The sequence below is a fragment of the Phocoena phocoena genome, chromosome 2 (assembly GCF_963924675.1).
Source record: "Phocoena phocoena chromosome 2, mPhoPho1.1, whole genome shotgun sequence".
Classification (NCBI taxonomy): domain Eukaryota; kingdom Metazoa; phylum Chordata; class Mammalia; order Artiodactyla; family Phocoenidae; genus Phocoena; species Phocoena phocoena.
In genome coordinates, this window is record NC_089220.1 from 29,413,748 (window position 1) to 29,428,760 (window position 15,013).

At 50.6% G+C, this 15,013-nt stretch overlaps 1 protein-coding gene across 1 annotated transcript in view; it reads right to left on the bottom strand.

The window, feature by feature from the left end:
- Positions 1-14,787: 14,787 nt before the first annotated feature.
- The window catches only part of RGS6 (regulator of G protein signaling 6), a 537,436-nt gene continuing 537,210 nt past the window's right edge, over positions 14,788-15,013 (bottom strand). Inside the window, 1 exon segment of the mRNA XM_065871495.1 lies at positions 14,788-14,954. Within this exon segment, the coding sequence (XP_065727567.1) occupies positions 14,788-14,954 (167 nt within the window).

Consider the following 15,013-nt stretch of genomic DNA (forward strand, 5'->3'; position numbering starts at 1 on the left):
ACACGGGGACACGTAAGTCACCTTTCAGCCTTGGGTGGTAGGTGGTGCTTCGGATGGCAAGTGTGCCTGCAGCTCCAGGGTCACAGTCTAGACAGGTGTGTGGTGCGAAATCACTTCTCCCATGGTGTGTTTTTATTATAGACATGGGCAACCTAACCCAGCTTTCTTCAAATTATGCTGGCCTAGATGTTTCCTGGTGACATTTCAGCTACTGCCCTCTCACCGTAGGAACTGGAGCTGCAATAAATGTGTGTGCTCCTCGGAGGTGGGGCTAAAAGGGGCCAGCTGTCGAGGGAGGCTGGGAGGGAGGGACAGAGGTAAGAGGTAGGTGCTAAGAGCTGGCGAATGCTACAGGAATGTATAACCTGGCCGTGTTTACATGCAGAGAACTTGGTTTTCTCTTTAGGAGGTTTTGTTCAGATGTCTGGAATTTAGTCACTGTAGACCACCCTTTCAAACTTGCAATGTATTTGCTCAGGAAATTTTCATAGAGATATGAGTTTCATATGCATATGAATATAGGATTCTGGGCAAGAGAAAATTACTGTTAGCATTGGTATCGCTCTTGAGTTAGAGGCAGTTTAGGGCTCTGCTGTGAGTGTCAAATAATACCTCTGCCTGTTACAGCCCCGTGTTGGGAACTTCAGTACAGATATGCATGAAGGTGACCTTCACAGACAAAACAGGGGTCAGCCTCGTGACCCTGGAGGCCCTCTACCAGCAGCCTCACTCTTCAGATCACACCAATGGTTCCAGAAATAAAGGGAGGCGCTCTCTAAACCGAGGTCAGCGCTGTCACAAAGCCCATGTATTTATCTCACCTGAAAGGTATAAGGCATTTCAGAGCCTTAGGCTCTCAGATTAGGATCACTAAGACATTTGCTTGATTTCAGATCTCCTCTGAAAATCGTTCATTCTTCCCAAGGCATAGAGGACAGCAGGTTGGGGGCTGTTGGATCCACACTGCTGAGAAGCCCCGATTGACAGGAAGAGGAGAGGCAGGGTCCCAGTCTCCCAGCCTGCCTGCGTCATGGGACTGCAGGATGCTCTAAGGACAGCCCTGCAGCACAAAGCTGTATGGTTACGGATACTCACTCTGATGACATTTCTGCAAATGAAATGAAATTTCTGGTCCAAATGGTTGAAACAAACAGACAAAAGGGTTTATGCTTCAAGGTGCCGAAAGCATCCTATGAAATTAAAGGTGTGTCCTGATCTGCTGCTTTTGGGCGCATTAAAGGAATGTCATTATTGTGCTGGAGACCTGGGTCCTCTTGCTATGAATTATCATCACTTTAAAAAAAATGTTTATTGGAGTCTAGTTGATTTACAATGTTGTGTTGGTTTCAGGTGTACAGCAAAGTGATTCAGTTATACATATACATATATCCACTCTTTTTTGGATTCTTTTCCCATATAGGTCATCACAGAGTATTGAGTGAAGCTCCCTGTGCTATACAGTAGGTCCTTATTACTTACCTATTTTATATATAGAAGGGTGTAGATGTCAATCCCAATCTCCCAATTTATCCCCCCGCCCCCCACCATCATCACTTCTTTTCTTTCTGTTACAGATTACAGGTTGATATTATTCAGTGAAAACTCTGTATGCACTCTTTGGGGAGGAGAACATTACGATCTTTTAGCTGTTGTTGTTGCCGGGAACCCCACATGTGGTGGGCCGTGTGCATAGATACCCACCTTTACGTGGCCAGAGACCTGGAGGAAATGCCCGGAACAGAAAAACTGGAAGAATAAAATGTGTGCTGCCTGTGTGGAAGAGAAAGCAAAAGGTGACAGGAGAACCTCAAACCAAGGGGACTCTTTCCTCAACTGTGTTCACGAGACTGACACTGGGTATGAGGCAGTTCACCTTGAACCCTATGGAGGGGCCTAATGACCGAAGAGTCAAACGGGTATCGTCACCAGACTGTTCCCCTGAGAGGCCGTCCCACCAGATGGCCCTTAAAGACCCAGATGGAGAGCCTTGAGCTGTCCGAGGACGCCTTCTCAGGGAGGAGTCGGGCAGATGGGAACAAAGTCCAGAGCAGAAGTCAGCCAGCCCAAGGACTGCTGTGTGCAGAGCATCACACACGGCACTGGCTTCCCAAGGGGACCGGCTTTTATTTCCAGAAGTGATTGAGGTGGGGGAGGAAGGCTCAGCCCAGATGCACTTCTGAGGGCAATCCGGATGAAGCTGGAGGCTGGTATGCCCTTGCCCTCCTCACCGCTGCCTTCCAGCCACCCACCTGTGAACTCTGTCCCGGACCCTTCTCCTGCTGAAGGGACAGCAGGTGGTTATTCCATCATCGCCCCTCCTTGGTGCCCTCATCTGTGGACCTGCAGGTCACGTTTCCAGATTCCCTGAGGATGAGGACTCCAGTTCTCGATGCCCAGGCTCGTCCTCTACTGCACCTCCTTAGGTCATTGCAAGTGACCTCAACATCCCCTGGGAAGACCCTTACCTCCACCCCGCTGTCCTTCCTGCTTCTCTCCAGTTCAGCTACCCCCACGGCCACACCCTGACTGCCTCAAAATTGCTCCACCTCTGATAGAATAAACTCGGAAAGGCCCTTACTAAACACCACCTATTATCATTTCACCTCCCTCACGGCTTTTATTCCCAGGAAACCTGCTCCTAGCCTGGCCGCTCTGACCTCATGCCCTTTTGATCATTCTTAGGTCTACTGACCCCACACCATTCTTCCATGCTGACTCGAGCCCTCTGAAATATTCAATACTCACCTCTTGCTTTCCGACCCCCATATCCATTGAGTCACCAAGGGGCTCCATATTCTACCACAGCATCGTGTGAATCTGTCCCCTCCCTCCGTCCTCACTGCCAGGCCCTACCCTGGTTTGAGGCATCACGATGTCTTTCTTTGGTGTCTAGCTCTGACCTTTCCTTTTCCTTCACACCCGCTCCAGTCCTCCACACTCTGTATGCTCCAGTCATGGGGTCCACTCACTGCTCCCTGAACAGGTCAGCAATTTTCAAGCTACCCGCTTCCCCATTTCTGCTCAGGTAGAATTAGTTGCTCCTTACAATTTTATTTGTACCTGTGCCCCTCTGCCTTGTATCCCACTTGGTTAGTTACATGTCTGTCTCTTCTACTAGAAGGTGTGGTCTTGGAGGACAGACCCCCCCCCCCCTTTTTTGCAGTACACGGGCCTCTCACTGTTGCGGCCTCTCCCGTTGCGGAGCACAGGCTCCGGATGCGCAGGCTCAGCAGCCATGGCTCACGGGCCCAACCGCTCCGCGGCATGTGGGATCCTCCCGGACCGGGGCACGAATCCGTGTCCCCTGCACCGGCAGGCGGACTCTCAACCACTGCGCCACCAGGGAAGCCCCAGAACCCCTTTTACTCAACTCTGTAAGCGTGGCAACCAGCACCACACCTGTCACATGGCCAATCTCAGTAAATATTTATAGATGTAAATTTCCCAGGACATGCCTTCCATCAGAACTGGCTCCCTGGGTCCTTTATCAGGTCAGCCACCAAATCCTGTCTTATGGCCACCTAACTTCTTTGGGGGAGACGCACTCCTGCCTTCCTTCTGCCAGTTCCTCCCTTCCTCTGTGGTCATTCTGACTCTGCCAAACAAGAGGCTGGGCTGTGGAGGGGGCAGCAGGGACTGGGGATGGCACAGAACACTGTGTGAGTGAACTGGCAGAAGTTCTGTGGGCTCGCCAGCTGGTACCATGGGGGAGAGCCAAAAGGAAAGTTCGTTTTTTCCTGCCCAAAGCTCAGAATCCTGAGTGCAGTCACGAGTCTTGGTGCTAAAGGCTTAGGAGTGAGAAGTGTCAAGGTCACCTCTGCTTTGTGCCTGACCGGGGAGGGGGCTTGTGGATGCTGTGTGTGTGTTGGTGTGTGTGTGGGTGTTGCCAGCCACTGGGCATGTCCAGACAGCTAATAACATGCCTCCACAGCACAGCGAGAACGAAAGCCACTGATCCAATTTGTAATTTATCTTTTGGTTTGATCCCAGTGTTTTCCCTTTGTTTCTGACTTGATGCATTCATCTTCAGGCTCAGTGAGTTCACTCTGGCAAAGTCTTGCATGAATAGAAGCATTTAACTACTTAGTAGATTAGCTCGTGGTCACGTGCATGGATATGTGTGTGTGTGCATGTCTGTGTGTGTGTGTACATACATGGAGCATCCTTAACCCCTAAATGAGGGACTTTCCTTCCAGGAGGGGAACCCAGGATTGGTTGCTTCTGTGAGGTTGGCAAGCAGAGAGCCAGCAGAGGGGGGTTGGAGTCGGTTTAGGAAAATTCTAGGCGCAGCCAGACTGCAGTGTATAGACCTTCACCCTGGGGAAGATGGAGGTAAGGATCTTTGGTTAGAGAAGAGGTGGAGAGGAGTTAGATGTCTTTTCTGGACTTCAGTCAGACCTTTTTCCCTTACAGTTCTCAGGCTGAAAGAAAACATAGGAGGCATCTAGTCCAGTGGTTCTCGTCTGAATATGTATCAGAATCACCAGGGATTACTTTTTTCCCCATTTTTATTGAGATTTAATTGACATATACGATTGTATTAGTTTAAGGTGTACAGCAGAATGATTTTATATATGTATATATTGTGAAACAATCACCACAGTAAGTTTAGTTAACATCCATCACCTCAAATAGTTACAAATTTTTTCTTATGAGAACTTGTAAGATCTACTCTCCTAGAACTTTCAAATATGTAACACAGTGCTGTTAACGATAGTCTCCATGCTGTACATTAGATCCTCAGAACTTATTTATCTTATAAGGGGAAGTTTGCACCTTTTGACCCCCTTCACCCCATTCCCCCCACTCCCTACCCCCACCTCTGGCAACCACCAATCTGTTCTCTGTATCTATGATCTTCGGTTTTTTTTTTTTTTTTTTAGATTCCACATATAAGTGAGATTATACAGTATCTGTCGTTGCCTGACTTATTTCACTTAGCATAATGTTCTCAAGGTCCATCCATGTTGTCTAAAATAGTAGAATTTCTTTTTTATGGCTGAATAATATTCCTTTACGTATATATACCACATTTTCTTTATTCATTCATTCATTGATGGACACTTAGGTTGTTTCCATGTCTTGGCTATTGTAGGTAATTTTGCGATGAACACGGGGGTGCATATACCTCTTTGAGATAGTGATTTCATTTCCTTTGGTTATATACCCTGAAGTGGAATTGCTGGATCATATGGTAGTTCTATTAATTTTTCAAGGAAATGTCATACTGTTTTCTGTAGTGGCTGCACCAATTTACATTCCCACCAACAGTGCACAAGTGTTCCCTTTTCTCCACACCCTCACTAGCACTTGTTGTCTCTTATCTTTTTGATATTAGCCATTCTAACAGGTGTGAGGTGACATCTCACTGTGGTTTTGATTTGCATTTCCCTGATGATTAGTGATGTTGAGCGTCTTTTCATGTACCTGTTAGTCATTTGTGTGTCTTCTTTGGAAAAATGACCACTCCTCTGACTACTTTTTAATTGGATTATTTGTTTTCTGTTATTGAGCTGTATGAGCTCTTTACATATTTTGGATATTAATCCTTTATCAGATATATGATGTGCAAATGGGTCCTTCCATTCCATAGTTTGCCTTTTCATTTTGTTGATAGTTTCCTTTGCTGTGCAGATAGGATTACCTATGAAAAATGGAGATTCCTGGGGTTCTCAAAACTCCCCATTTGGAACCTCTGGAGGTGTGGCGTGGCAGTCTTTAACATTTGCCCTAAGGGGTGCTGGGCTGCCATGAGCTGCCTAGGGCCACACAGCTAATGGTGGCAAATCCAAGGCTAGAACCCAAGTCTTCTGACCCCATCTAGGACTTTGCCTCTTACAGCCCGAATGTGTCAGGGGCTTAAAGCTTTGGGAAACAAGGCTCATATGGGATGCAGGAGAGTGTGTTGAGTGGATCGCTTATCCTGCAGACTGCTAATCTACCTAATTTAATTAGTTCCCTACAAGGGGGCTTGAATTCTCAGAGCAGGCAGAGATGGCTGAAATGGACCACTCGCTCTGGGATGACCAGACATCTGCTGACCTTGTCTTTGATACTAGGCAGGATTTCAAAGTCCTCTGTGGCTACCTTCACCTGCTCTCTCTAGGGACCAGCTCTGTTCTCTTGGCTACTTAGAAAAACAGGCTTCGATTTCTTCCTGGTCTACAGCTATTGCACCTCCCTCCCTTCCTCCTTCCCTTCCTCTCCTCCCCACCGACCCCCCCATCCCCCCACGTAGCTTTACTGGAATATGATTCACATACCAAACAATCCACTCATTTAAAGTATACAGGTCAATCATTTTTAGTATATTCACAGAGCTGTGCAAACATCACCACAATCAATTTTAGAACATTTCATTACCCCTAATAGAACCCCATACCCATTAGCAGTGACCGACCGTCTAACCCTAAGCAATCACGAATCTACTTCCTGTCTCTATAGATTGGCCTGTTCTGTGCATTCCATCTAAATGAAACTATACAATATACGGTCTTTGGTGACTGGCTTCTTTCACTTAGCATGTTTTCAAGGCTCATTCACGTTATATTAGGTATCAGTACTTCATTCCCTTTTATAGCCAAATAATATTCCATTGTATGGATATATCATATTTTGTTTATGCATTTATCAGCTGACAGACATTTGTATTATTTCCATTTTTTGGTCATTATAAATAATGCTGCTATGAACATTAGTCTCCAAATTTTTGTACAGCCATATGTTTTCACATGGGTATATACCTAGGAGTAGAATTGCTGGGTCATATGGTAACTCTACGTTTACCTCTTTGAGGAATTGCTAATGCCAGACTTTTCTAAAGTGGCGGCAGCCTTTTACATCCCATCAGCGGTGTGTGAGAGCTTCAATTTCTGCACAACCTCACCAACACTTGTTATTATCTGTCTCTTTAATTATAACCGTCTTAGTGTCTCATTGTTTTTGATTTGCATTTCTCTGATGGCTAATGAGGTTGAGTTTTTCTTTTCATGTATTTGTCGACCATTTGTCTATTGTCTTCGGAGCAACGTCTATATAGATCCTTTGCCTGTCGGTGGGGGGTCTATAAAGCACTACTTGATAACTGAATAAATGATGTCTTGCTCCAATATGTACTATTGCTTCCCTTTGTTTCCAAGTAAGTTGCTTCTGTTAGATAAGGAATCACGCACAGTCTTCAGTGTGCAGGTTCTGTGATCATGTGCTTCCTCAAATAGGGGCTCATGGACTTTGGGGGAATTCAAATGATAACTTTTTCCTGAAGAGGTTGTGGCCAAGGGGCCTGAGGGGTGGGTGGCAGTGAGGACCTGGCCTCCAGGCCTTGATATTCCACCTCCTCTCGGCCTTCCCCCTCCGGGCCTTAGTTTCTTTATGTATGAAAACAAAACACTGAAGAATGTACCACTGATCTAGGCAACAATGTGCACTGGGCTGAGAAGCCAGACTCTAGGAGACCAATACTGTATGATCCCCTTTATGTGCCTTTCGGAAAAAGGCAGAACTACAGGATCAGACAACAGACCTATAGGTGCCAGGAATGTGGATGGGGGAGGGGATTAACCATGAAAGGGCTCGAGGGAAATTTGGGGGGTGATAAAATTACTCTCTTGAGTTTTGGTTGGTGGTTACATCATTGTATAAGTTGGTCAAAATTCATATCTATATCGAAAAAGGGTGAATTTTACTGTATGTAAATTGTACCTCAATAAACAAACAAAATGTAAAACACACATACACACACACACACACACACACACACACACACACACTCATAATTGGACTGGAAAATCTCTAAGGTCCTCCAGGACTGATACTCACTGATTCTGTACTGCGGGTGTGGGTGTGGGCATGGGCAGGGCAGCAGCAAGAGATACCCAGGACCTCCTCTAGTTCCTAATCTTTCCTTCCCTGATCCCGCCTCCTCTCCAACTCAACAGTCTTTTGGTGATGTAATGGGAGAAAGAGGGAAAACAGGCTTCCTTGGCTTGCTTGGTGATTTTAGGAATGAGGCCCTCCCTCCAAGAGGTAGCTGTGTCCATGTGGCTGACAGATGTTCTCTGAGGACGGTGGCCTTGCCCAGCTGCTCATCCTGGGTCCAAGGTCTGAGCAACTGGCCCCAAGTGGAATATTTCTGAACAAGAGCTCTGAATCCAGATCCTATGGAAGCAGCCATGGAGGCTTGTCAGACAAATGGGAATGTGGACGGAGAGCTCACACTTCTTCCAGTTTCCGCCCAGGGTCCGCAGGAGGAACGCCACACACACCGCCCCCCCTCTGCCCAGCTGTTTACTGAGGCCTAACCCGGCTGGCAGGAGGGGCTGGGAAAGCTGCCCAGCAGCGATTTGCAAACGTGCTGCAGCGTCACCATCCGAGGGCCCCTCTCAGAGGCAGCAACTGCTAACATCGGCACTTGTTTCGTGAGCACTTACTAGGTACCAGGCACAGGCTAAGCGCTCTATATTAATTCACAGCAACCATACGATTCTGAAATCCCCACCCTTATTTTACAATGAAGGAAACTAGCGCTCAGACTGAGGTGTGCGGCCGAGCCACCGCCATCAGGGGCTGTTACTCGATTTGTCTGCTGAAAAAAGCCAGATCCGGCTGGGCCAGTTCCCAGGCTCTGAGAGGAATGAGCCCGTGCCTTAAGGGCAGTAGCATCACAGAGAGCTCCGCGCCAGACGGAGCTCGTGCCGGTGTACAGGCCCTACCCCAAAGCCTCTTTAAAACAAACCAGAGCCTGCAGCCTCTCAATGGCCAGGGAGGCGGGTCCCTCGATGTGCAGCGTCTGGGACAGATCCTGTAACCACCACTGTGGGTGCTGAAGGGCTGCGGGCAGGGTGGGGGGCTTAGGCCCAGGCGTCAGAAGTCCCAGTAAGGAGAGCCAGGAGTTCATGGGCAGAAGCACCCTTGGGAAAGCAGGTTGGGGGAAGGCACGCTCTGTGGCCCAGGAAGGGACACGCCCTTCAGAGGGCCTCCAGGATGTTTCTCCAAGCCACAGAGTCTGGAAGCTGTCACATCCTAGGAAGAGTCCGAGGACTGGAGACATCCGAGGCCCTGAGCGATTGGGAGCTGCCACCAAGGTAAGGGACAGCCTCATGCCCTTTCGGCCACAAGTCCCCAAGAGGAAGTGGGGAGAGAGGAAGCACTCGGGGGGTTGTCAGACAATCGTGGGTGGGCAGAGCTCTTACTGTTTTAATGGGCAGCCCCAAATCTCCACCTCCACCTCGGACCTGAAGCAGATATCTGTCCTTGGTGGTCAGTGGGACCTTGTGCACCGTGACAGCTTGCTGAACACAGATCTGGAGATAAGCCAGATGGCTCAGCTGAGAAGGACTTCCAGACTCCCTGGAGGAGGCGGCCATGATCAAGGAGGACAAGGAAGTGTGGCTCTTTTGTGGTGGGGCCACAACCTGACAGTGGGCTATGCTACAGACCGGACACTTCAGCGGCTACTGCAGGTGTGATCTTGGTCTTGACCTTGTGAGGCAGGAGTTCTCGCTCTGGGAGATGGCCCAGGGGTCCGGAGGCAAGTTGGGTCCCATGGAAATGTGGCCGAAGACCCATTCCCACACTTCTGAGCTCACTCTTGCTTCCAGCAGCAGAATTTCTGCCACTGAAGCAAACTGCTAGGGGCCGGCCTCATCGTTAATAGGATTGCGGTACCGTGGTGCCTTTTTACCTTGTTCTCTTTCTCCTCTTGTCAGCCTGACTTCCAGGCTCTCAGAGTCCCGCTGCTTTGGCGTGATTGGAAGATGAGATTGTCTGTCGCTCAGGAAACCAAGACTCCCCATAAAGATCCCCGTCTGTGTGTAGCAGACTTCCATCTTGGGACTTGATTTAAGAGTGTCAGAGTGGTGTCTGGCCACTGCTGATACCAGGCCACTGTGCTTTGTGGTGGAGCACAGAAAATGGGGCACAGACACCACCCAGCCAAGGACACCCTGGTAGAGACAGGGGCATCAGCCTTCTGGTGACACTGTTGTCCCAACCAACCAGGATGTATACCCCACCCCAGGGCTTTCCCAAGCTGCTCAGCTTCCTGCTTAGGAGCGAGGGGGAAACAGGCTGTGTGTGTGTGTGTGTGTGTGTAATGGTGTGTGTGTGTGTGTGTGTATGTAATGGTGTGTGTGTGTGTATGTAATGGTGTGTGTTTGTGTGTGTGTGTATGTAATGGGGTGTGTGTGTGTATATAAGGGTGTGTGTGTGTTTGTGTGTGTGTGTGTGTGTATGTAATGGTGTGTGTGTGTATGTAATGGTGTGTGTTTGTGTATATAAGGGTGTGTGTGTGTGTATATAAGGGTGTGTGTGTGTTTGTGTGTGTGTGTGTGTATGTAATGGTGTGTGTGTGTATGTAATGGTGTGTGTTTGTGTGTGTGTGTATGTAATGGGGTGTGTGTGTGTGTATATAAGGGTGTGTGTGTGTTTGTGTGTGTGTGTGTAATGGTGTGTGTGTGTATGTAATGGTGTGTGTTTGTGTGTGTGTATATAAGGGTGTGTGTGTGTGTATATAAGGGTGTGTTTGTGTATGTGTGTGTGTGTGTATGTAATGGGGTGTGTGTGTGTGTGTATAAGGGTGTGTGTGTGTGTGTGTGTGTGTGTGTATGTAATGGGGTGTGTGTGTGTGTATATAAGGGTGTGTGTGTGTTTGTGTGTGTGTGTGTGTGTATGTAATGGGGTGTGTTTGTGTGTGTGTATATAAGGGTGTGTGTGTGTGTAATGGTGTGTGTGTGTGTGTGTGTGTGTATGTAATGGGGTGTGTGTGTATATAAGGGTGTGTGTGTGTGTGTGTGTGTGTGTAATGGGGCAGGGTAGGGAGTGGGGAGTGGGGACGGGTGATAGATTTTTTTTTCTAGTGGTAAATCCTACCCAACAAACCCCCAAACCAAGGAGCCACACGGAGAGAGCTGGATTATAGTGGGTTCAAGTCATTTATTTTTAGATGGTGCCAGCATGTTTGGTTCTGGGGTCCAATCCCCAGATTCCAGAAAATAAACTAATGAGAACCACATGCAGTATGTGAAGGCCATTCCGACGTGGCTGTGATCATGCGTCCAGTGGGCATAGAATACAGACCAGGAGCCCTTGGCGTGGCGCAGGGCCTCCTTCCTCGGACAGCTGACAGCCTCTGGCTCTGAGCCCTCATTTGGGACGGGGGAGAGAGCTGAGGCCCGGCCATTAGGATCCTGTCCCTTTACGGCCCTGGGCCCCTTATTGCTACATTTGCTACTTTGCTACTTTATGGCCCCTGGGTTGCGCCCAGGGAATGCCTTATCAGTGGGTGGTACTAACGAGTAGGCTGCTGGCGTCTGCCGTTGCCATGGTTACATGAACACAGACCTCTCTTCAGAGGGTCCTGAGGTGAGTTCTCGGGGATTCATTTGGCCACTTTTTGACTGTGCCACACATGGTCCTTGCTACATACTCAGCTCAGACAGCCCTTTTGGTGGCTGGTGGCATGTTACCTTCCCCCTCAGGACTTTCCAGCTCCTGGACTTTGCTGGAACACCTCCCTTCAATATGTTCTGCAAGGCCCAAAGACCAACAGCCCTCAATTCTTTCCAGCTTCTGGGAAGGCTTGCTAGTGGTGGTTTTTGAAGCCCATGCACTTGGAGCATAATGCGAGGGGTGCATTTTTAGAAAAACAACTTCTACAACTAGCCAAGGAGCTGGATGGGTGGCAGGCTGCTGCTTCATGCCCTGCTGGTGAGGTAGTTTGAACACAACAGAGACCCTACTACAGGGAAAGCCCCGGAGCACGTCTCCATGTGTTCACTGGTCTAAGAAGCGACTCAGAGTGATGAGAGGTCCCTCCTGGGTGCTGGCCTGTACCTGACCCCTTGGCAGGGGTTGGTCTGGAGCACAACGCAGCTGACTGCTCTGGTGGGCTAGACCCTGCTGCATTCCTGGGGCACAGCAACCCAGAGTATCCCTTCCTGGAAGGGCAGGAGCCCTCTCTCCAGCCCAGAGAGCCCCTGCTGCTCTGGTCAGGTCCTCTGGCTGCTGCTGGGCACTCACATGTGTCAACCTACAAGCTTTACTCTTCCCATGTAGGCAAAGTCTATGGCGGTCAGATGCCCAATGCCTGGTGCCTGTGTGTCTGCCCTGATGGGTGGGTGGTCACTTCTGAGACTGCCCTGATGCTTTGGCTGTGGGGCTGCCAACATGGTATTTGCCCTGTGCATCCTTATTGGGAAGAATCCCAGACCCAGAGACCATGCCCGGTCAGGGGAGCTAAGACAGGACAGGGCAAAAAAGCAAAGTTTATTTTGCTACAGAATTGCCTTCGAAAGTCTAATCTGGTCTGAATTTTTGGCTGTGTCCACCAGGCCAATGGGGAACTGGCCAAGACCAGTTTTCCAAATGTACTTGCATTCTAAGGTCTGCATGGTAGACTGACCTTGGACTAGCCCGCTTGGGTGGAGCAATCCTGTTCTACCCCCCATTTCTGGGTGTGATCTGCTGCGGGGTACGTGGTGGCAGTCACAAGACCGAACATGCCTTGGTTGGGAGGCGGGATGAGGGGGGTTATTGCTCTGGGTTTGAATCCATTTGAAGCGCCCTTATGTCTGTCGAGCTGGCTGGATGTCCCCAGAGGTGTCTGGAAGCCTTCAGCCTGCTCCATCTCAGGGCTGCAGTCCATCTGGCTCTGGGTGGGCCTTCTGGGGACCTCCAAGGTGGGTCAAGCCTCAGGAGCTGCAGCCAGGGGGACACAGAAGTCCTGGCCAGGGAGACTACCCCTGCCCTGGCTGCAGCCACGAGGAAGGACAGGAGGCAGCCAGCCACTTGCTCTCGATAACTGAGGGCACAGAGGCACCTGCTGTTCTAGAACTGCCTTTGCCCACCTACCCTGTGTGTCAGCATCAGCATAGCCTGGGCACCTCGGCAGGGAAGAGCTTCCTCTGGGCAATGCTGGGTGCAGAGGAACATGATCGGTAATTTTGCTCTGAAACGGGAGGTCTGTGTGAGAAGCAAGGGGACAAAAAAAGGATGGGATGAGAAGAGGAGGGGTCAGAAGACCCCACACTATGGGAGCAGGCTTCACCAAACTCATTTACTCATCAAGCAGTGGCCAGCTGTCTGCCAGGTGCCAGGTTCTGAGCCCAGGTTGTGTGGCATGAGGGGGAGGGACTGTCTGCCCAGAATCTGGGTCTACAGCCCCCCCTTTGGAGGCACTCCAAGGACTCGACATAATGTCTCTAATGTCCGCTGTACCGAGAAGGGAGAGCAAACACTGCCATGGGGGAAACTGAGGCGCAGGGGTCAAGAACCCACCACGGTGCAACTGTAATCACGACTCCTCATGCCCTCGGTGGCCCCGCTGGGAGGGATGGAAGCTGGTGCCCCGGGGACAGGGCACGAAGGTGGGCTTGGAAAGATGGTCCTGGGGGAGCACCCAGGAATCAGCGTCTGCAAACAAGCTTATGAGCCTCACCAGCTGGTGAAGTTGCCCACACAAGTAAAGAAATACCAGTGATTGCTGCTTTGCTTCTGTGTTTGCTGTTTATACACTCCCAGGGAAGATTTTTCACCTCCGGCCAGAATAGATCAAAGGAGGATGGTCATAGCAGGTGTGGAGGCGGGGGTGAGTGTCTGAATTCAAAAGCACGTTGCTTATACCTCGGAGGGCTCGTGGGAGTCACAACGATGACAGCAACAACAATGAGCCTAATAGCTACCATTTGCAAAGCACCTACTACGCGCCAGGCACCCGACTCGGTGCCCTGTGTCACTCCCTCACAGCCAGGTGGGCGGATGGTCATTTGCAGGTTGAGCTCTGTGCTGGCGTTGGCCTGTGCTGATTGGCATCGTGGAGGGCAAAGCCTTTGCTGGGTCGTCAGAGGACCACTGGGCCCTGGCCTCGCCTCTGGGCACAGATTCCCCCCAGCTTCAGACACAACCGAGACCTGGACACAGGGGCCCAGCCACGCCTGGGACTGCCAGCCTGGGGCCCAGCCCCTCCATCTGGGACCCTCCCAGCTCCCACCTGGAGCTGCCGGAGGGGAGGATCCCAATGGCCCCCAAGTTCACTGCTACGTTTATTTTGAGTAAGACACGCGGGGACACACCAAGGAGCAAGGGGCCACAACAGAATAAATTACGAAATAATAAAAAATGTAAAAGATGGTCAGAACCTTCACGGCTGTTAAACCACAAGCTCTTTCATCAACACCAGTGCTTCCTCTGGTGTTGGACCCTCGAGACGTGTGGCAGGATTAGAGGGCAGCCGCCAACGCCTGTGGAGACCTCCTTGAAAGGTGGCCTCCGAGGGGGTTGGAAGAACTTGAGGTGCTGCAGTGCAGGAGATGGCTCAGTGCTGACGATGTGATTGGGGCGCGTGGCGTGAGGGCAGCCTGGCCCCGGGTCCTTGCACGCAGCGGCCGCAGAGATGGGGGAGGCGGGAGGTGGTCGGGACACAGTGGTGTAACTAGGGAGGTGCCGTGGGTGCACCAGAGAGGCGGTGGGGTGTAATACTGGATGTGCTCAGGGCCAGGGGTCCTCTTGAGTTTGCTGGAAGGCGTGATCCCCCGGACGGCGGGAGGAGCGATGACAGCCAGAATCTAACCTCAGCTGACAGTCACAACGGGAGTACCACCGGGTGCTCTGCCCTGAATGTGTTAGGGGCCAGGACCCCCTAGAGAGTGGGGTGTCGGCACACGACTATACAAGGAAGCGAGGGTTGTAAACAGGGGCCTCTACCTGGCCGACCCCAGGCTCCGTGGACTCTCCTTCTGGCCTCCCTCTGGATCACCCACCGCGTCTCCCCACCGTTGCCCATCACGGCCCTCACTCTTTCTCTTTCACAGTGACCAAATCTCCCCGCAGGGAAGCTCTGTCTGCAGATGTGGAGCGCGGCCGGCTGCCCGCGTGGTCCTCGGGCCCGGGCCCTGCGGGGGGCACTGTCAGGAGGACTGCATCAGGCCGGTGAGGCGCTTGCCCGCCAGCGACTTTCCCTGCAGAGACAGCGACACAGGGGCACCACAGGCGCACACACACAGAGGACAGACACAGA